This window comes from Phalacrocorax aristotelis, chromosome 5, assembly GCF_949628215.1.
Source record: "Phalacrocorax aristotelis chromosome 5, bGulAri2.1, whole genome shotgun sequence".
NCBI classification, from domain to species: Eukaryota; Metazoa; Chordata; class Aves; order Suliformes; family Phalacrocoracidae; genus Phalacrocorax; species Phalacrocorax aristotelis.
The window spans coordinates 21,023,278-21,046,177 of NC_134280.1; the positions used below are offsets into that span (position 1 = coordinate 21,023,278).

The 22,900-nt window shown below is 37.5% G+C and overlaps 1 protein-coding gene across 9 annotated transcripts in view; it reads right to left on the reverse strand.

The window, feature by feature from the left end:
- COBLL1 (cordon-bleu WH2 repeat protein like 1) overlaps window positions 1–22,900 on the reverse strand; it is a 91,598-nt gene that overhangs the window by 34,092 nt on the left and 34,606 nt on the right. For 5 of the 9 annotated variants that reach the window (XM_075093331.1, XM_075093329.1, XM_075093328.1 and 2 more), the window contains exon 2: window positions 6,262–6,441. In XM_075093331.1, coding sequence (XP_074949432.1) covers window positions 6,262–6,441 — 180 coding nt within the window. Of the gene's footprint in view, window positions 1–6,261; window positions 6,442–7,464; window positions 7,721–18,239; window positions 18,499–22,900 lie in introns of those variants that run through there. The other 4 variants (XM_075093330.1, XM_075093327.1, XM_075093333.1 and 1 more) reach the window with 3 other exon arrangements.

Sequence of the window (22,900 nt, forward strand, 5' to 3'; positions counted from 1 at the left end):
GATCCCAAAATGAGAGCCAGGTGTTTAATATAGACAGAGGGAAAGAAGCTAAACGACAATATAGCTGAATGCCATTTCTTGAGAAGCTCTGTGGGATGCAACAGATGTCCTTTTCACAATGAATTATGGCAAACTGAACTTTTCATGTGTAGTCACTAACTGTATGTGCTTGTTCTCTCAGTGCTCAATGAAGAACATACACTGTTCTGCATTATGATCAGCTGAACACTCCCAGTTGCTACTGGAATAAATTTATTAAAGCTGTACTTTAGACCAAAGGTAAGGAGAGTATCCTAACTTTGCATGTTAGAACAACTGAATAAGGTTATAGTACTATCAGGTCGCTGGAACTGGTCGTTCCTCAATAATTTTTAGAGTTGAAAAATCATCTGTAAGGAGCATTTCGTTTTGATGCCCTTTGCCTCTCAGTTACTGCTACAAACAGGGAAATCTATCACCTGCTCTGTCTCACAAGAATATTAAAATAATTAAGTCTGTGAAGCAATCAAAGGCTATGTTGAAAAGAACACCAAAGTGTCTAAGAGAAAATTGATAGAGGGTTTGGCTGGTATGGCTTTATCAGAAATCTTAAATTTTAGATGTAATCTCGTAACAGATGCTAGTATTCTCATAGCATAGCCAAATGTGGAAATAGAGAGTTCCTACAAAGAGCCATCAAGCTAAGCAGAATTCTAGATAATATAAAGATTGTGAATACATTTATTACGTAGGAAGTTAAACCAGACTTTTCATATGATAAGGTTTTGTAAAAAGAATTAAGAATGACTCAATGTTAGAAATTACTGTGAACACTGTTCCCCCCCCAGCTTTTATTAACCTTAGAATACAATTCCTGTTTTCACTTGGTCTTAAAGAACAAATGTTCCTTAAACAAACTGTCTTTTGATTCCAGTTGTGCTTCTAGAAATCTCTGGTGGACATGCTGCACTTCCAGAAGATGGAAACAGTTTGAAAGCTGACAGCTATAGTTACTGCAGACCTGTTACTTTTCCCACCCCCCTCCCTTTTCCCAGAGGAAAGTTTCTGCCTGCTTCAGTGGCAGGAGAATACTTGCCTCAAGAGACAAAGGCAGGAGGAACAATAAAACCAGAAATGATGTTCCAAGGTGTCAAAAAGCAGCTATCAGATAGTCTGAAGAGGTATAGAAGAATGTAATATACTCCCATGCCTTCATCTAGATGATATGTATCAGCCTGAGGAATACAATGAGAAATGCATTGAGCACTGCAGAAAAATAACTATTCCTCCCTTTTCACATAGCTAAACCAGAGAGTTTATTTCAATTCTTCTCTCGCCTATATCACAACATGCTCTGATTAGAAGAAACGAGGAAGAACTCTATTTCTTGTACTTCTAGTCCATAAAAGAACAAGTATATCCATCTCAGCCCTAATAAGAAAAGACCTGCAAATGCAAATCATGTCATTCCCCATTTCACTGGGGACAGGGCAGGTGAGGGGCGGAGGGAGCCAGAGGAGACAGCAGACACCACTTCTGTAGCGACCCTTCTGGTTATCAGCCTATCCAGTAAGTTACCCATTACTTTTTTTTCTGGTGCATTTTTATAGACTGACTAGCTTTAAAAGCTGCCCTTCCTCTGGCCTTCAGTTATTGGAGAAGAGTAAGAACACCAAAGATGACCAGGACAAGAATTCACAAGCAAAGATCACAGAAAGCCTCCTATGGAAATGCACCACCGTGACAGGAGCAAGCCCTCCTGTTAACCACAGTAACAGGAAGTGACAGAATGATAAGTGAGAAACATAGCTGCTCACAAACAACAGACAGGTACATGCAAATTAGTACATGAAAACAGTGATTCAGTGCAAATTCGCTTTCCATTGGTACTTCCAGAAATAGCATCCTCCAGTCAAGTAGGTTAGACTAAGTCCCCCTTCCACTGGAGGGCAAGACACCCTCAACAACTGCTTTAGACAGATATTCCTACAGCGATACAAAAAGCAATCTTTTTTTGTAATCACATCCTCCAAAACTTGTAAAACTATTTTTTGCTAAAGCCTTCAAAGACTGCAGGTAGAGGAATGTATATATGATGGTAAATTTAGCCACTTCCATAAACAACATTTAGTACAACTCAAGAAGTGGCCATCAACTGCCCCAGAGTACATCATCTGCTTGTCCCCCTTCATCTAGTTTCAGTAAAATCTTTATCTGCAACTTCTTTAACTTCCTCACATCACTGAGTCTTCTGGAAATCTCTGATCATAAATCTATTTACGTATTCCTGCACCCCTTCACCCCTCAACTATTTTCCTCTGGTTATTCCTACCTGGCTAAATAACAATAAAAAGTGGCTAATAGCAGCCTCTCATTACATCACATAATAATTAAACTATGACCTTCACCTAGAATGTATCAAACTGTTATGTTTGTAACCAGCAATAAAAGGTGTCACTTCAAATACCGGATCAAGTGTTTAAAGGAAAAATGCATCAAGTGTCTACAGTCCTTTCCAAAAATGAGGGCTAGAAACTTGCTACTTAAAAAAAGTTTGATATTCTTACATGATCAGACTTTAGGAACAAGGTTTTCCCATCATGAGACTCACAATAAGCACAAATGAACAAACAAAACTCTGTCAGTAACCACCAAAAGTATTCCTAGGTAGGAGATGGAATCAAAAAAAAAAAAAAGAAAGAGAGAGGAAGGGGGAAAGAGCGAAACCTACACAGTTCGGCTGTCTATAAATCTCTGATTACTTCAAGCCTATAGCTTCATGTCCTTTCTTGCAAAAATATTTACTAATCCTATTCTCTAAAGAGAAAAAGAAATTTGTTTTCATGGAGAACAACAAAAAACCACGAACCCCACCCCCCCACCCCTGAATTTGTTACTAACAGATATAAGTAAAATAGGTTTTAAAAAGTAGGGCAACACCACAAAGCTTGTTATTCACTATCCGGCTATACGGACTAAACCAACAATTTATTAAGAGTACCCTAATGACTGAAAATACTCAAGAACGGATCAAATGAAAATTCACAAAGGACTCTAAGAAAACAAATTCAGCAAAGCTATGGCCTAAACATACTAACCTGCAAAACTGACACTCCATTTCCACAGAAAATGCATATCACTATCATTCTGGCCTGTGAAATCTCAAAGTTAATACTGATGCATACAACTGAAACTAATTATTCCATTTTGAAAAACTTTGTCAAACTCTGCATTTCTTCCTCTGGGAAAACAAAAAGCTAACTTAAAATGATCAGGCTGCTAAATAAAATGGTTCTTTCAGCTATTATTTTTTCTTATTTGACTGAAGAATTTTCTGCAGTCCTATGCTGTATTTAGAACGAATGGAGAAGATTCAGAAACTTCACTCTGAAGAACATTTCAATAAAGAAAAAAAAAAAAGCTACACCCATTCCTTCCTCTGAACAGAATACCTTCACTTCCTACAACTCATTGCTCTTACCATGTTTTTCGAGGGTTTTTGTTTCTTTGTTTTTAAACAACTGTTTGCCCCGACCCCCCCTGCAGGAATCCAGATGATAGGAGAGTGGAAATGCCAGTGTCAGATTCTGAACAAATGAACTGAAATCTCTATCACCAACTACTACAAAACACAAACTGGTGTCTAGGCTTAAGTAAAAGAATCTACCCATGCCTGAAGTTTCAGAATGAGGAAGGAGCTATTTCAGTCCTCCTTCCTTTTCTCAGCCTCTCAGATTTTTTGCTTTAGTTGCCCATAGAACAACTCAAGGATCAAAAAATATTCTCGCTTGTAACAAATCTTTTTCTCTAAAAGTCCTTTTGGATTTCGTTCTGATCCTCTTCTGCTTACTTGTACTCACTTGGGATATTTATCTATGTAACATCTTGCTTTGTCCTACACAGCTCTTGCTATCCACTATGCCAAAGCAGGGATCGAACCAAGCCAGCTTCATCTGAGAACAGTAGGGAAGTTTTGTCTAGTAGACTATGACATTTGATAACATGGCTGTACAAAGTCATAGTTCTGCTTTTTCTAGTATGAGATTTAAAAAGGTGTTCTATCCTCGGGGGCTTTGAAGCTGCTCATCTCTGATCATGAACAAGAAAGAGACAAATTAGCAATTTATCTGTTTATGTCATTTCTAGAGTGATCTTGCTTATTTGCCCACAAAACATGACTATCAAGACAGAGCAAAACCAGAAGAAAAGATAGTTTGAAGTATGTTTCACAGCAGACTGCAGGTCCTACCCTCATTCCGAGTGAGCCTAGCAGCACTAATAGAGGTTCTTGTTTGCAAGAGAGTAATTAATGAAATCACATACAGTATCTTGATTAAAACACAAAACGAAAACAAAAAAAACAGTAACTGCGGGATAATAAAACTGACTGGGAAATGTGTGCACTTTCTGATAAGCCTGTGAGGCCTGTCTTGAACACTGAGTAATTATACACAATGTAATTTGACCAAGTGAAGGTACATGCGACATTCTTTTCTGGCACTTTGTTCTGAGCAAAGCAAGATAGAGGGCACACGGTAGTTTTAAGTGTGGTCAAAGGGAATGAAAAGAAGAAAAAGAAGTACCTGACAGTGTACACATGGAGTCTCACATTTAAGAAATTTTAAAAACAGAGGAAGGCACTATATTTGCAGGTGGCAGTATTCCTTGCTATAAACAAGCTAGCAAGAACACTGTAAAGCACCATAGTAGTCACTGATTATTTCAGAAAATTTCTTCTGAGAAATATAGCCTCATATTTAAGTTATCCTGAAAATCACATGGAGTCTGGATGGGGTGGGGGGACAATCCACAGAAGTTCATCGATTGCAGCTCTGGTGAACAAGCTGGTATCTGCTGTCCAAGCAACGACCTCATGAACTCTAGCAAATACAAAGTGTGCAAACAGACCGGAGCCACAAAAGTCTGTCTCTCTCATTAAGAAGTGAAGTAGGTGTAACTACACATTTACATTACCTGCTTCAAATAAAAAAATAAATAAACCAGTCTGCTTGCTTTCAGTAGCAAAGACACTGGTAATACACTAACATGAGAACAATATAATATAGTTTCTTTATTTCAGCTTAGGAAAGCAGCAAACTGGCATCCTAATTGCTCTGATCCATACAAGACCTTGCATAGAAGACTTCTTAGTAGATCTGCTAGGATAATTAATATAACATTTTAAGTCCTAGGATTTATGATTTCAACTCCCCCGTCAATGTTGAGGTCGTTCTGAACTAAAGGTGACTTGAGAGTTATAGGCACAATCTATACTACCAATTAGCAGACTGAAATATGTATTTCAAATTAAAACCAGCTTAAACAAAATATATTTGTTAAAAAAAAGTTTTCCAAAGCTGTAGCTAGACACTATTTCTTTGAAGCATTCTAGATTTTTTTTCTGAAGTGTTGATACCTTTTTTAGGACTCCTAGTAGTCTATAGGTAGTAGTGCTATGCAAGTACCGAACACATGACTTTGTACCCAACTAGGATGCAGGAACTCATCTTTAAGTCTAACAAGGGAAACTTATGTGGGAAAAATCAGCAACTCATCCAAACTAGTATTTTTCTAGAGATTTGCAGTGACTAGAATGAACAACAGGTATGGCTAAGCATCCTGATAGGTGTCATGCAGAATTTCTGAATCTCAAAAACCAATCTTCCCAAAAGGTAGGTAAATGTATACGTTTCCCAAAAATCATAGTAGAATCATAGAATGATTCAGGTTGGAAAAGACCTTTAAGATCATCAAATCCAACTGTCAACCTAGAACTGCCAAGTCTACCACAACACCAGGTCCCTGAGCACCATGTCTACACATCTTTTAAATATCTCCAGAGATGGCCACTCAACCACTTCCCTGGGCAGCCTGTTCCAATGCTCGACAATCCTTTTGGTGAAGAAATGTTTCCTGCTGTCCAATCTAAACCTCCCCTGGCACAACCTAAAGCCATTTCCTCTCATCCTATCATTCATTATTTGGGAGAAGAGACTGGCCCCCACCCTGCTACAGCCTCCTTTCAGGTAGCTGTAGAGAGTGATAAGGTCTCCCCTCAGCCTCCTCTTCTCCAGACTAAATAACCCCAGATCCCTCAGCTACTCCTCATACAACTTGTGCTCTACAGCCCTAACCAGCTTTGCTGCCCTTCTTCAGACACACTCAATGTTCAGGCTTACACAACTCATGTATTTTATGAAGTGATTAAAAGCTGAATGAAGGTTGACGTAAACTGCAGCAAGAAAAGAAAATTAAACAAAAATGTCATTCTATGTAACTTGCCTCCCGTTAACTGTAGTATACTTGATCACATCTCCTGGCAGGACGACTGATAGTTCAATATCTTTATCGATTACATTCTCTTTCGGTTCCATGATGAGGTTGGCTGATGCTGTATCATCAAATGGAGAAACACCAATGGGTTTTGTTTCAGATGGAGGAGGTGGTGCTTTAGATTTTCTTCTGAAATAAATGGATAAAAATTAGAAGTATGTATTTATACATATGTTTCCATACTGGCAAAGTAACAAGTCTCAGAACAAGAATAAATCACACTTAATTCTTTGCATTTGGACTCTGTTATATGCAGGGAAGGGATGAGATAATATTTTAAACATACAATCAGCAGTGATAGAAGATACAACAGGCTAAGGCATCTATCATGTCAAGAAAAAAAAAAAAGCCCAATAAGCATCAAGCCCAAAACAAAAAGGGTTTTTAATATATATTTTAAAAGTATGTTGATTACTTTTTTCTCCCTTGGGTTATGCAAAGGACGCTATTTGTGCATTCTCCAAACAGATTTACTGGATTAGTTTAAACAGAAATACTGTACTATGCAGTATGAAGCCAAATTGCACTGACAGTATGTTCAATATATTTCCTATTTTAATTTTCTCACTATCCTTTCCCATCTTAGTGACAAGCCAGGGTACTCCTGAATGCAAAGAGTGATCACTAAAGTTTCACTTATTTCACTTTAAAAAAAAAATTGAAATGGTATAATGGGGAAACTCTGTATACCTCATAATATATACATGTTACAGTAGATTCTGAAGGCAGGACTTTCACATCCTACAACATACAGTCCACCATCTCCTTTTATTCAAATAGCTTCCCACAGTTCACTGATATTGTCACAAGAAGATACTATTAAGAATTTCACCATTGGAAACAAAACCAAAACACACTGTGGAGACACGTTACCTCATGAGAACTTTTTAATTTCTTATAAACATTCTTTTAAAAGGCTTGAATGGAGCCACATTCAAAGAAAGTTAAAATACATTTCAAACATAATACACAAAGGTTCCAAAAATATGCTTGCAATTTAGATTCCGGAGCTGTATCAAAGTTTGTTTACTTTAAACATAACCAAAGAAATTAACTTCTATAATTGTCCCACAGAATTACAACAAAAGATCTGGCATACAACAATTAGAAACACACATCTTTCTTAGGAAAACAAAGTTTCAAGTCACTCACAATGAAGAACAAACAAGGTCCAGAGCAGAATTGCAAGAGACGACTGTGTAATGAGACTTCACATGACCGATCTGTTGCTGAAAGTGCTTAAGAGTTTTGAACTTCAGAACTATGTGCTGAATAATTAACTATTCACAGCCTCTCAGAGCCAAGCCGGAGTACTCACAGACCTCCAAACACGCTGAATGAGGACTTGAATAACCAACAAAATTTACACCTCCTCTCTGTTCATGTTTTAAATTAGTTCTGATCCACTCTGTGTACAATTCAAGATATGTGGTGTTAGCTGCAAATTTAACTTTGGTCTCTACAGCAACTCGCCTGGGTTGTTTCTGGGTTATGTGAACATTGCAAAATGTATGAATCAAACTTCTTTTTACTCCTCCCCCACCTCTTTTTTTTAATCTCATGATCCCTAGCTTTTATATAACTGCTAAAAATAAATTATTAGCCAATACAGAACATCAATACAACAAAACCTAAAAACTCACCCTATGACATTAATAAAGAAAAAGAATCCAAAGCCAAAGTGAAACAGTACTGCTTTTTCACTCCTATACTCATTCTTACATTGTTAAGCAACTTCAAATGACTGTTAAATGACATTTATTGCAACTAAACTCAGAATTTAATCCTTGAAGACTACATGCCACAGAAAGATCTGTTTGTGAATGCTAGCGGATTCTATTTTCCACTAAGCAGATGAATGCGATTTCATTGCTGGAACTCTCCTATCACTAGAGTGCTCAATCACACACAGCAATAAATGCATGGTCCGCATCGGTGAAATGCAGCTATATTTATACAGCATCTGACTTACACTGTAGAGAGCGAGAACTGTTAAAATACTCCTGTCAGAACTTATATGCAACAGTTATATAGATGAAGTTCCATGTATTTAATAAACACGCACACAGAGACATGTGGGGGTCAGGCAGCCTAATGAGGTCAGCTGAATCCCCACATACACCACTGCAGAGCTGTGCACCCTACCCATCTCTAGCACATCTGCATGCTCTTTACGGTTAGTTATGCTTACATTTCCCACCCCGCAGGAAGGAGGAAAAAATCTCGAAGTATACTTTCTCGTAAGTTCTGCCAAGTTTTTGGCAACCTCTTATTAAAGAACAAGGATCCCTGATACTTTCATTTTCTGTTTCCAGATGCCGTGTCTCTTTCTTCATTTTTCACTAGTCCTCTCCACTCTCATTCTTAGCCCAATGTATTCACATCTGGTCGTACAGCTTTTTTGTTTCTTGAGTTTGTGTTTCTGCCATGCCACAGGAGAGGCTGCCTGGCAGGTAACAGAAGCCCTGTAGTCCCAGCGTCCCACAGCTGGTATTGGGCAGCAAGAACAATTCAAGCTACCATGATTACATCTACAGGTGCAAATCAAAAGTAGCAAATGACATGATGGTGGAAATATGCTTGCAGGGGTAGTTTTAACCTACAAACCCTCCCCTTTTGCACTATGGGGCCTGCAAGAAGCTGACACAGGTGACTTCTCTCACAAAGGCATCCTCCACACACCATTTTATTCAAATACTGAAAAGTAAAATCAGCATTATCCAAGTAACTCCAAGCCTACACCATCATTTCAAACACTTATCCATCAAAAAGAACAAACAAACAAAAGCCCAGTTTTCTCTTGCCTCTTCACTTCTACCAGGTACTCAGCAAACTGGGAGAGATGCTGGTTTTTAATGAACTTGCTAAAAAGACAAAGAGAGTGGTTAAGGTAGTTTCTTCTCCTGAAAAGAAAACCCTTGAATTTTAGTAAGACAAGATAAACCATAACAAAGAGAATAAATTCCTAATCATATAAAAATAACACTTTAGTGGTCAGAAAAAAAGGTGTTCAGTAAACAGTCTCGCTCACAGCACCTTTCATGTTCTGATAGGAGCTAAGCAGACCTGTTCCAATTTTCAAAGTAAACATTAGGAGGAGTTAGAACAACCAAAAACATACTCTTTATTTTCATGGCTACTGTAGTACTAAAGGAAAGCTGTGGGAAGAATCAAAGTACAGCTATTTAACTACGACATAGAGGGAGTTAAAAGAGAAACTTCAAGCAAGACAAAACCTACTTCTACAAAATAAAGTGTCATTGCTCTATCTCAACATATTTCCTGCTTGCCAAAAAAAATAATAGCGTCAGTGATCTGAACGTGTGGAAGCCCTTTTTAAAATAAAGGTCTGGCACAGTAAATAAATAAAGCATCTATTTATTTGATTTTCAAAAAATTCCTGTTAGAAAGTTAGAAGCAGTATATTTTTAGTTATCAGTAACTAGAGAAAGGCACTTTAAAATAATGAGAAATACTTGAACTGACTGTGACCTGGATATTCCAGTTATCACCAACACTTCCTTTCGATAAGGATCACTTTCCACAAGAAACTGGAGAAAAAAAGGAAAAAAAAAAAAAAAAGGAAAAAAGGAAGTCTATCTGCTAGATAGAACAACCAAAGGCTACAGCATAAAAAAAAATTCCACCTCTTCGAATCTTGATATCAAGGAATATTACTGTTTACAGCACTTAACTTCCAGTTCTCAACAAAATTACATGAGACACTATACAAAGACAGCTCAATCGCCCTCTCACTGAAATTATTTTGGATCTAACCTCCAACATTGGAACCGTCTGTCAAGTTTTCTATAGCAATCACCTAGAACAGGAGGGGTTCATAAGGGACCTCACCTCCAATTCAGTCATCTCTTGGGTACTGAAAAAGTTCATTAAACATGGTACAATAAAAATCTTCTACTGCACAACAGGTAGCCTTAAGTTTATGGCTTATCGCACCCTGAAGAACACTGGTTTATACAAAGAGCAACTACACATTTTTCTGTATCAAACATTACTAAATTATATATGCCAAAAGTACCAGCAGCATTTAATTTTATTTTCACTCAAAGTCAGAAAAGGATCTAGCTCTACTAAGATCACGTCACAAGAGGAAAAAGGCCACTGCAATAAAGCTTCTTCTAGAGCTTTTTGTTGCCTTTGACCTCTCAGCCAAAGCAATTATTATAACGCTTTCTCAGTTATTACAATAATGCTGCTCCAGTGCCATGCCGTAATAGCAGGCAGCCGAAACCTTGCACATCATCTGCTCAACCAAGGAACAGCTGAACAAGAGTTCAGGCCTACATTAAGTACATAAATTTGTTTAGTTTACAATGATATATCAGTTTTGGCCAACAGGTATACAAAATATTTAAGCCCCTACTTTCCTCTATAAGCATTCCCAGCCCAATACTCGTCTTTAATACTCACAGAACAAATTTTTCTTCTGCATTAATCAAAGATCATGAAAGTACCAACTTTCCTCCTGTTCATTCCATTCCCTCTTTGGGGATTGCGGTTTCATAGCATCACCACTGCACATCTTCAAGATAAAACACTGCTTGCTAGGAAAAAGCTTGGAGACAACTGCAGCATTACTATCTGATTCTGTTCATCATAGTCCAGCAAATGACTGAAGTTCTCAGTGCAAGTCACTCGAAAAAAATCACTGCTATACGTTTCAGGGTATATGTATCAATAACCTCTTAAAAAAAAAAAAAAAGGAGGAGGGGAAGTATTTCTTAATATATAAGTGTTCAGTAATCCACATTTTAAGTTAGTTTGCAAGTTGGAGCTCCCAAATTGGGACTTGATAATTACATAATCAAACACATGAAAAATGAACTATTTTCAATAGTGTCTATCTACAGGCCAGTCTGAAACACCAGTTTCATCTGCAGTATAATTATGGACGATGTTTTTTGGTTTTTTCCTTTAGTGAAATGCAGCTTTATTTTCATTTTTACTGTTCTTAATCTGAATACTAACAATCTCATTGACATATCTATTCTACATAGAATGTTCTTCTTTTAACCTGAGAACTGGAATACAGAGGTTTTTCTTGTTATAGTAGCTAGAGAGATGTTGTAAAGCCATTCTGCATAACTGTTTGATAGACTGAGATGAAAATACTCAAGAAATAGGACCATTACTCCTCCTACCCCTACCCCCTCCAGCACAGCAAAACAGCCTGTATATGAGCACAGGATTTCTCTTCTATGCATGTGAAGATTTTTTTTCCCTGATCTGATACTTGGCACCTGGTCTCTTAAAGCAGAAAACCCTTCTGCCGGAGATCAGTGAAAACACAGAATTTAGCAATGAATAATGTGTAATAAGGTGTGTATTTGCATTTGAGATTTCATGAAAAATCTGTATTTAAAAACAAAACCTGAACAGCTAACATCCTGCAATATATGAGTTTCTATTTTCCTGTGTACTATTAGCAAAGAGTAGAAAATTCCTGAGTCCCTAAATTACCTGTTCATTGTTATGTGGAAACGTGGCATGGTATCAGTTAAAGTCAACAGTGTCATAGCCCATACAGCTACAACAGCATATGTATGTGTTTCTTGCAAGCACACATCTTAACATTTTGCAATACTTGATGGTAACTCCACTTGCAAGCACATCTCTAAAGTGATATTTATTTCATACACCAACACAAGGTTATCTGTTTTTCTCATTTTCAGAGAGACTTCTCTTTCACATCTTGGATTCACCCATTCCCAGTCTGGTTTCTTCCAGCCCAAGTCAAGCTGACAGATCCAGCCAAGCTGAAGAAAAAGAACAGAATGGAAGTTCTTTGCTTTACACTGCCCAATCAACTGGAACTGTTCTCACAAAAAAGCACCCCACTTTTAGTTTTTTCCAAAACAATAAAAGGCTATTTTATTTATAAGCTGCTAGAGAATCTCCCCCTTAATGACTGTTACACTTAGAAAACAGAATTGAGAACATCACCTGTAACTATCTACACTACACCTTAACCATCTTTCACTGCTGTCCTACCTCTTCCGTACACACACATTTCTAACAAGTTGCTTGGAACAAATTCTAGATTTTTTTTCAGTCACTTAAAGTTTTAGATCAAGAAGTCAAAAGTTATGCGGTAGCTGTATCAAGACACTCTCTGCACAACTGTATTGTTCTTGTGATTCAGCAACTGAATTTAATACCAACTAGTATCTATGTATTTTAATCTTCAGTAAGAACAAGGACTCACAAAATCCTTCTGCCAGAGAAAGTACAGTTGCTCCTATACAACACGTTTTATGTTATTGCACACTCATTGGCAAATTACAGTTCACTGCTTAGATTCTCTGATAAGGGCTTGGAATGGGAAGTCCCTAAATTTACTTACCTTCTGCTACGTTTATAGCTGCATTGTCCCAATTTTAGCTCTAATACCCCTCCAAATAAGGCTGCAAGCCAACAGTCAAATCTAATGGAGAACAATGATTGCAAAAAAGAGTATGCTTTTAAGAGATCCTCCCGATGAAAGCAAACCTCTCAGATAAAGAATGTCAAATAAACAATTCAGAGACTAATGTAACATCTCAGGCCCTCCTTCTATTTTCTTCAGTCACTCTGTCAGTTCTGGATGTTCAGTGCTGGTTTGTCCTAAAGCTGCTACAAAACAGAGTTCGTACCACAACGATCCCGTAGCAGCACTACTACACGGGCACTACGCAGCAGAGGTACGTGAAGTGACCAAGACATTTCCTTGAATCTTTACGACTTGCTAAGCACATAAGGCTATGAAGGCAAACTCCGAGAAGTAACAGTCAACATGTAGATTTTGCTCTTCAAGAACAGGCTTCCCACCTTGAGGTGGGCATAAAGATACAAAAGCGAGGCAACTCCTGAAAACTACCCTTAGTGGTGCCGAGGGTTTACAGCAGAAGCCCGTGCAATGGATCAAGTTAAGTGGTTGCCATTTGAGAACGTGTCCTTTCTTCAGATAAAGATACTGCCTACTGGAACAGCCCATATGTGTTTGGGTCTTGCACTGAGAGACTAACACAAATGAACAGCTGAACAGGGAAAAAGGCTCAGATAAACAACGACCTGCAAGGAGATCAAGAACCAAGCTTGAAATAAACGATAGACTTGAGAAACCAAGCAACCAAGCAAACCAAAAAAACCCAAAATGCTGAAAACGTGAAGGAAAAAACCCAGAAACTGCTTTTCCTGGTCATTGTATATCTGTTGTAAAGACAATTGAACTGAAGAGTCCAGACATCTCACCTCAAACAATTATCAGACACCAAAAGCATCACAACTGCTCCCAGCCTTGACTCACCTTTTTGTAATACATGGAATAGGTATACGATTATTACACTCAGCATGAATCTTTGCCTTTGCTTAAGACCTATGGCTGTATGTATACACCAAACTTCTTTGTTCTTCCCTTCTTACATAAAACAGTCTCTAAATTTTTCTTATGCAAGAAAATGAATGTTAAACACTGAAGGTAGTCTTGAATAATGGCACATTCAACTTTTGCTTTCAATTCCAGCACTACTTGCCAAGAATCTAAAAGAAAGAGTCACAAAACTGATAAAATTGTGTCTTCTTCTGGACATTGAACAGTTTTCACATAACTGCATTTGGATCACAGAAAAGACTCCTCAGCAGTACGTTGCTTTCTTCTCTAATACTGTAATTGTCCATGTTCATCTTGTAATGAAAGTCTTAAAACAATATAGTTCTCTTAATCACAGTCTTTAAGACTAGACAACTTCTGGCACATGACAGAAAGCTATTCCAAAACACTAAGATTTGTTCTGCATATCAGAAGACTTAGAACGTTGTTTTTAAAGTATCAGCAGACCATAACAAGCAGTTTCTAAAGTGGAAACACTTCTTCCCACCCTCTAACTGTATGTCTGAATTTCCTTCTTAGGTCTGTGGTTGATGTTTTTTAAGAAGAGAGACCCACATAGGACTGTAAACATAAAATTCATTTAAGAACTATTCTCATTTCATTCCTAATGGAGCATTTTCACTATGTCTGGCATTCTCACACTAAGATTAACCTGAAAGCATTTAGTATTTATCTAAAGACTTCCACTGAGTCCCTATCTTGCCATCACCTCTACTCCTACCTAAGTCACGCTCAAAGAACAGTCGGCTGTTGCTCATGAAAAGCACCTCTCTCTTTGGTGGAACTTAATAATTCTTAACTGGAGTTTGGCTAGTTGAAATGTCACATTCTATTCATCTTGACTAAGTTCTTACCAAGCACACATGTTTCTACAGAAAATTTGAGTTGCCAGAAGTGCTGCAAAAAAAGGTTACTCAAGTTAGTTTTAACACACTGTAGTATTCTAATATTTATCTTTAGCGTTAAGCAGCCCAAGTATTTGCTGTAACACCCTTATGGCATCTATATTATGTGCCTATCAGCCTGGATACTAGGCTTTCATCTCTAGATCAATATCACTGTTTGATACGCAGTATTTCTCTTTATTTCTACGATAAAAGCACCAGCTGGATGTTAAGATCAAGGTATGGATCAATGAGAGTCAAGCACTGTCCATTCTTAGGTTATCCCTTCAAGCCAGGCTTATGATACATGTAGGACAAAATAAAAGGAAAATACTTGCACCATAGAAAAATATGAGCTTTCAGGTTCTAAACTCATCTGCTTAGTTATTTGGGGAAGATTCTGAGGTTATATTGTATGAGTATTGTGCCTAGCAGGTGGCTCAATATGTACCAAAAATTCCAAAGTCCAGAAACACATTTTAAGTTCAATTTCCAGGTAGAGGAACAAACATGAACAATTTGTAAATCTTTTGTGATAATGGGATATTTCACAGTGCACTTCTCAATACAGATTCCCAAGGCTGAAAGGAGGCCAATATTGCAAGTAATACTGGTATTTAAAAGATGTTACATAAGAATAAGATGGTACTAAAAATGAGACACTGGGTAAATAGCTCTCAACACAAAAACGTGTTGTGCAACTTGATATACCAACTGACATGCCAGGTATGGGTGATAATCTAAGATTATTAATAACCTGGTCTTTGAAGATTATCTCTATGATTTTACTCAATGAGGTTCCAGCAAACAACAAATCATCTGCAGGTGTTCTTTAACTTATGTTTATATTCAGCTGACTGCTACAATGAAAGAAGAAAAAAGAAAAAAATTAGGAAAAAAAAAGGTAAAATACCTACATTTCCACTCTCTTTCCATAAATAAATTGAATCAAGACATGTTTTCAAAGCTCTTGCTAGAGAAAAGCTTTTCCTAGTCAATGGGATATGTGGAACCCCCCCCAACTAGCCTCACAGCTCTGAAGAAAAGAATATTTTTTTAAAAGTCTTATCCTAGAGAGAAATAAATCACAGGACTAGGACAGTAACCATGACAGTAGGTGAAAGCTTAATGGAATCTTTGGATGTCTGGTTCACAGTAAAAGCAAGAAAGCAGCAAATGAATCCTGCAGTTCCCTCCAGACCATTTGGAACAGACACTTGCCCATCTGATTGTCTGTCCCCATGGCAGTGGCAGTCTTGAAAACAGAAGAGACTGTATTTGAGCCATAATTCGTGCAAAGTTTTCTCTTATTACAAGGAGAAATGGGAGATTCAGAGGCAATGTAAACACAAATCTCTATGGTACCGGCATGTTTTTAATTGTGACCCTCTTAGCATTAAAGGGGCACCAACCCCAGTATAAGCTTATGTAACGTAATTAAGTCAAGTAGAAATTTAAAACTTTTCTGGAAAAATGATTCATTCATTGCCAGTCAAAGCCTAATAATAGTTCAAAACTATTATTACAATGACCTTTTCAAGCTCACTTAAAACATATGAAAGACTACCCAACTCCTAAGGCACAGAGAGCCACTGACTTAGTGTTGTCTTACACCATCCAACAAAACATAGTTAGCTCCTCTCTAGGCATAAGAATTGCCTTGCTGTTAGGAAGACAGCCAAGAGTCCAGAATACTAGCAGGCAACAGAGGATTAAAAAATACTTTATGCTATAAATTAGCTTAAAGTTTATTATTATTACTGAGAAATTATAGAAATGTGTTCTGATACAAAAGTTCCACTACAGCACATTCTGTTGTGCCAAAATAAGTATTTATTTTTCTCCTAAGAAAAGAAGTAGACAAAAAAAAAATGCTGTAGTGGAAAATTAGTTCCAACGACGTTAATTCTAAGGAGGTTAAGAACTTAGATTTCTGAAGTAAATAGGACTAACACAAAATAAGAATACAAACTTGGCATGTCCATGTGCAATATATCTCTGCAGTAAGCAGATATTTATATCTATTTGCAACCTTTTCACAAAGTATCAAATGCAAAAAATAACCCAGTTTTACTACCAAAAGAAGGTACAAAAATCTTGAATGAGACTCAAAACTATTAAAACTTCATACGACTCAGCTTTTATTATATTTACAGTTATGAAAACAGCCTGACAGAAAGGAAGGAGAGCAGGGAAAAGAGAAAGCAGTAAATCTGTAACAGTAATTGAGTAATATATAACTGGCTGAATAAACAGGAAAAGAAAACAAAGAGCAGCTTGAACTGAGGGGGGGAGCTTAACCTTTGATACACTAATAAATCTAACAAACGCTTAAAACTCAAGCAAACATATGCCACCTCCACTAGGAACAAACCCTGAAATCTTTTTCAAGAACTGCTATAAAAAGGATGCTCATACAGATGTTTTTCTCCCATGACCAGTATGAAAAGTTCAATTGGAGGCTCTCAAATAGAGCAAAACCTGAATCTGCCCTTCTGGCTGTTAGCTCCTAGCCATAAAAGCAGGTATAACACCACTGTCTTTTCAAAGCTTACAGATGAAACAACTAGCTCTGCTCATGGCTTTTTCAGCTGCTATTCTGAACATCAATAGAGATAAGAATTGTCAATTTATCTGAGCTTTGCTGCTGCTGCTTTTCTCTCCAGTTCAAAATAATGTTTTAGAAGTAACACTGGAGGCAGGTACTGGATGGATTTAGAGGTTGGGAATGGTAAGGAAAAGAAAAGCAGAGCCACACAGTGGCCAAGAAAGAGGCTAATACAGACCCTTCCCTTTTTCTTCATACACACACCTGCCTCAAATATAGGTATGTGGGTGTTGCTGTGGGTGGGTAATAGACAAAATAATGCAGGACAGCAGCTAGGAAGCTCTGCGGTAACAACAGGGAAGTCAAACTTTACTCCCTATGACTTTTAGCTGCTACAAAAGGTTGGGTTCAACTGCGACAGTCCCATTTCCCAGCTGAAGGTTCAGCTACAAGAAGAACAATTAAGCCAAGCACAACGATGTAATTTTGGAAAGCACCGCAGTTAATTCCTGTTTTTTATGCAGGTGTTTGGAACAGAACAAGCTTTCTCCCTTGTAGAAAACTTCAGCTACCAGGAGCCTTCTCTTAGCAGTTAAATCCTTTGGCTACCTAAATTTGGTAAAACTTCAAGAAGTTTTGTACATTTGCACAACCAATAAATAGGAGGATTTAGTAAACTGGAGAACAGACATGATATTAAACATTGGAAAAGAATGGGAAGCAGCGAAAGTTTTCTATCCTGAGCAAGAAGCTTAAAATAAATATACACACACACATATATATACACACAGATGCTATGTGACACATGAAGAATGGACGGAGTTCCTACACAGACAACCATCTCAGCAAACAAGGCATCCAAGTTAATTACAGGAAATAAAATGAAAGAAAAAAGTTACGCTCAGGCTAAGAAATTGTATTAAAACAAGTGTTTTCTTTACTAGATTGCAAGAAAATAATCTTGGCAGTTAACATCCTGAAAGCTAATAAAGAGGCTTCTCCTGAAGTATGAATAGTGTGGCTTTAGTTCCCCAAACAGAAGCACCGAGCATCTCTCCAGCTAACACTCCTTGCAAAACTGAGCAGAAAAGCTTTGAGTACCTACCTGTCAAGAGATTCTTCTGCTCATCTTTCACAGCTTCTTCCTCAACACTCACTCCACTCCCTGCTTCCTCCTCAGCAGGCAAAGTGGGAAACCCTCTTACCTTAAGGAACAGGGCTGCATTTACTACCTCCTCAAATGTCAGTGCTGCTGCTGGAGCCCAAGCCTAATCTCTTACGCACTGTGTGACAGGAGATGGGTGGTATGAAGCACAGCCAGAAGTCCTATTCCAGCTCTTTTCATAGCCACCTCTGCTACTGCTGACAGTGGAAGCTCCCTCCCCTTTGTCCTACTTTAACTTGAACTCCCTCATTGGTTGGCAATTCAGGGCCCCAAATGAATGCTATCATTTCCTCCCCAAACTCATCCCCATCTACACATAAAAGCTGTCATTAGCCCCCTTCTCCGCTTTCTTCTGCACACGCAGAATCCCCCAGATCCATTGCTTACTGGATTCTTGCAACAGGCAAGGAAGAAGGAAGATATTTCTTCAAAGAAAGCTGGCTCCCTGCATGTTGTTGGTAACACCAAAGCTATTTTGGATGACCCATTATTGCCATTAGAAAGCATCTGCTCTTTCTGAAAAAAAGGGTACAGGACTTCAGCTTTAACTATAAAGTAGGAAAAAATTATTTAGAAAAGGGAGAAGCATACTTCTTACTAACATTCATAATTATTATAAATATCAGCAGCAGTCTGCTCAGGGGAATGTAGAGAAACTTTCCTATACAACTATGCTAATGAATAACCTGTTGTAACTACTATACTTCACTCCTGCATGCACCCCCTCATCCTTTTCAACTTTCACTATCGCAAGTTTACACACAGTATTTTTCACTGCCAAGTTTTTAAGATATTAACATATGATTCAGTGCCAGAAGCATACTTGCTTTTACAAGAAGTTCAACTGAACAAGATTTCTTAAATTCTTTCTTTGTTGCTGTAAGCAAAGTGCATCTTGGCTTCGTGCAGTTATTTAGGCATTCATTCTATTTAGGCATTGCAAAATTGTTCGAATGCTTTCCATGGTAAATGAAAGTGATATACAGTATTCAAGGAATACACAGAATACACAGCAAGGACTCTACTATATCAAACACTGAAGGCATTGACTTTTACAAGTTATTACAAACAACAAGTGTTTTTCTTCCAAACAAAACTTTAGATCAAAATCAGATGAAAGAATCAAAGCCAAAGTCTCACAGTCTGCATGAAATAACAATATTCCTCATTTAAAATAACCTCAGTAACTTCATTTAGGCTTCTAGGCCCCAATCATCAACTTAAAGTAAAATATGGAACACTTCTATACCCAGAAACACACAACTCACATTTCAACAGTCTGCCCACATGGATAAATTTACAGGTCTTTATACACCCTCATCTTTGAGCCTGAAACAGGATTAAAAAGAAAGCTTTTGTACCTTTGACTAGAAGAACTACATTACTTTCTCTGAAAACAGGACAACAGACATTAATTATTCTTTCTTTTCACAGACCTATGTTTGAATTCTGACAATTTATGCACTACCCTACACCCAAATTCTGCCTTCGCTCAAAGAGCAATAACTTAAATGCTGCTGCAAATATATAATTATTGGTAAATATGTTTCCTCACAACAGGTATTGGGACAAGTTCAACCAAACAAGCAAGGAAATGCTGTGTAAATACCAACATTTGCATCCTTAGTCTTGCAAAGTATGTGTCACTTTACAAACACTTCCAGAATTCCCATTTACACCAACCAGAACAGTTCTGTGGGTCAAAGTTTTATCCCTGTATAGCAAACAAAATTAGTGTTAGTATGACACTTCCCAGTAAGATAATAGAAAAGTAGTTTAATTGATTTTAGCTGTTCTTCTTCCCTCTCCTTCAGCAGAATGGCTTCAAACAAATACTTCTACTTACCTCCAAGATAACATAGGTTTTTCTTCTCCATTAAAATTGAGTTAATTTCTTTCAATAGCATCTGTAGGTAGAAGGAAGGGAGTGTGTGTGTGCATGGCAAGCTCCCTGTTGTTCCCTTCTGCTACTGGTGACACCAGTAAGCCTACCTATTTATAATCCCACCACCTGACCGAACAGCCTACAGAGTGTATCTAGAGATTTGTATAGCCATTAATCCTGACATATCTACTTCAGCCAATTCAAAAGAGTATTAAGCAGCTTTGTTATGTCTTCTGTGGCTTTATACCAGAAAAAGAATCCAATCCTGTTTTCCACGTCCCTTTTATTTTTGCAAGACAAGTTTAATGGCAAGTTTTAGAATTATGACTCTTCCTTCTCTACATGTTCTTTAGCCTTCCCTATTCCTCTGTAAGATACCCAACTAAACAGTTCAGGTGAGCGAATTTTAGTGATCAGTGGAATACTTAGGCAGGAGAGGCAAATACCCATTTACATCCAGTCAATTTGATCATCAGTACTACCTACAAAATTATTGAAGCTTAAGATCTTAAGAAATCAATTTCACAAACAAAAGTACAACATTTATGCTATCAGGAAAACAAAAAACAACTTTGCAGTCCCTGAAGTGGGATAATTTACAGAAACTTGACCTCATTGTCAATTAAAACCAGAAGCTGCTTAAAAGCAATTCTAAATTCAGTTCTCTCTTCCAAAAGTCAAACCTAATGCATGCAGCCACATGAGGACTGCTTACAGTTAAGTCTGCCCAGGGAATGGGAAGGAATACACTCAACAAACTCTTTTGGGCAAGCGCTATCATCAACGGCAACATCCTGCGGGTTCCTATCATTGGCAAATGTTGCTTCTAGGTCTGTATCGGGCAACATAGTGTGTTGAAGTGCCTTGTGTACCAACTTCAGTGAGAGGATAACATCTGCGTGAGTACTTGTGGGCTAAGTGAACAGCATTACCGACAATGCCTTATCTAGCCTTTCTTACCTGAGAAGTCCTGTCACCAGCATCCATCCCCCATTATGTCAGACAAAACAGAAATCTAAGTCAGTTTTACCTAACGTGTAAGGTTGAATGAAACAGCCAGATGAATCACTGGCTGTGTTCCAAGTCAACTGTACTCTGCAACCAAACCTCAAGGGTTAACAGTATGAAGAATAGAAATCTCTGAAGCAATTTTAATTGCTTTAAAAGCTGGGGACACCGATAATGCAGACACAGACAGATTTGCAGGACTAGACCGACAGCAGTAAAAGTTTCAGTGCAGACAGGGTATCAATGTTGTCTAAAATACCAACACGTTCCCTCTGGCTACTATGGCGTACACAGCAGAAAACATTTGGGAATTCCACTTAGAGACATTAATTACTATCTGGGTCTAAGGGCTGTAGCTAAAAATATTCAATTAATGTTCACAGTAATAAAACCTGATTTTTTTTTTTAGTCCTACTGGTATCTTGCAGTACTAAATTTTACATACTGTTTATCTACCTAGCAATTCCCTTCTTACAGCTTTCACATATTAAGCAGTAAACTTATCACTTAGAAAATAATGTGGTTTTCATTCAGGGAGTTACCAATGGAATTTAATACTACTGACCATGATAAGCAAGTGCCCAAAATTTCAGATAATCTGAAAGGGGAGAAATGAAAGGTTTTCCATTTCTACAGGTATGTACCTGGCTATTTCCCCTGCATCTCACAGAGGTTACTTTTACTTTTTCCCCTACCAATATCACTCAGCATAGGCTACTAATTTTTTTTTCCTAGAACACTTGTGAAAGGTAAAACGGTGAGAATTTTAAAAGATGGGGTATGAGGAAAGCTTAGGCAGGGTATTAGGGGAAAAAAATGCCCTAAAGGAATGGAATTAAAATGTTGTTGGAATTTCTTTAGGATTAGAGTTTTAAAATGCTTCTCATTTTTCCATAAAGTATCTACTTAAACTACTCATCTTGGCATTGCTGTGTTAGCAAATATTCCCTAAAAAGGAAACATCAACTGACCAGTATCAGCAGCAAAAGGAAATACATATGATTGGAAATAAATTCAACGTTTATAATCATTTCTTGTGTGTATGCTTTAAAAGTAGTAAACAGCCTAATTTTGCTAAATACAATGACACTGTAGTGCTAAATAGAAAACACTTTCTAAAGACACCCCTGTATAAGTCATGTTTTTAGTATAGATGTTTCATGCTTTTTAATCTACAGAATTGTTTCCAAGACCAAAAGGATATGAAGCTTGCATATACTAGTGAGGGCAGTAAAACAAAAGCTTCCCAATATTAATTTTTAGATCTTTAATACCCTCAGGTTCATTTGTCTGTGATTACCCAGAGCACTGACTATTTCTGCATTGGGGAAAAAAGCCAAACAAAAAACTCCAAAAGCCCAATAGGCTGTTAGAACAACAGATGTGTATCAATTATCTGCATATGAAAAAGCTGGTCAGAATTATCTGTTTTTTAAAAATTCCCCATAGGGACATATCTGTGAAGTTGAGAACTCTTTGAACCTATTGTCTCTATTGTTAGAAACAAAAGTCTTTTTTTAAAACTATCTGTTATTTCATCTAACCCTGAAATAGTAATGATTATTTTTTTTAAAGTAATATCCATGAGAAACTAAAGTCTGAAAGCAGCAAGAATAGCAGGAAACCTGGATTACTAGACTAAGAATAGGCATTCTTCCAGATTAAATTCCTGCTTTATTAAATACTCCATTTCTTCAGTTGCTTTGTA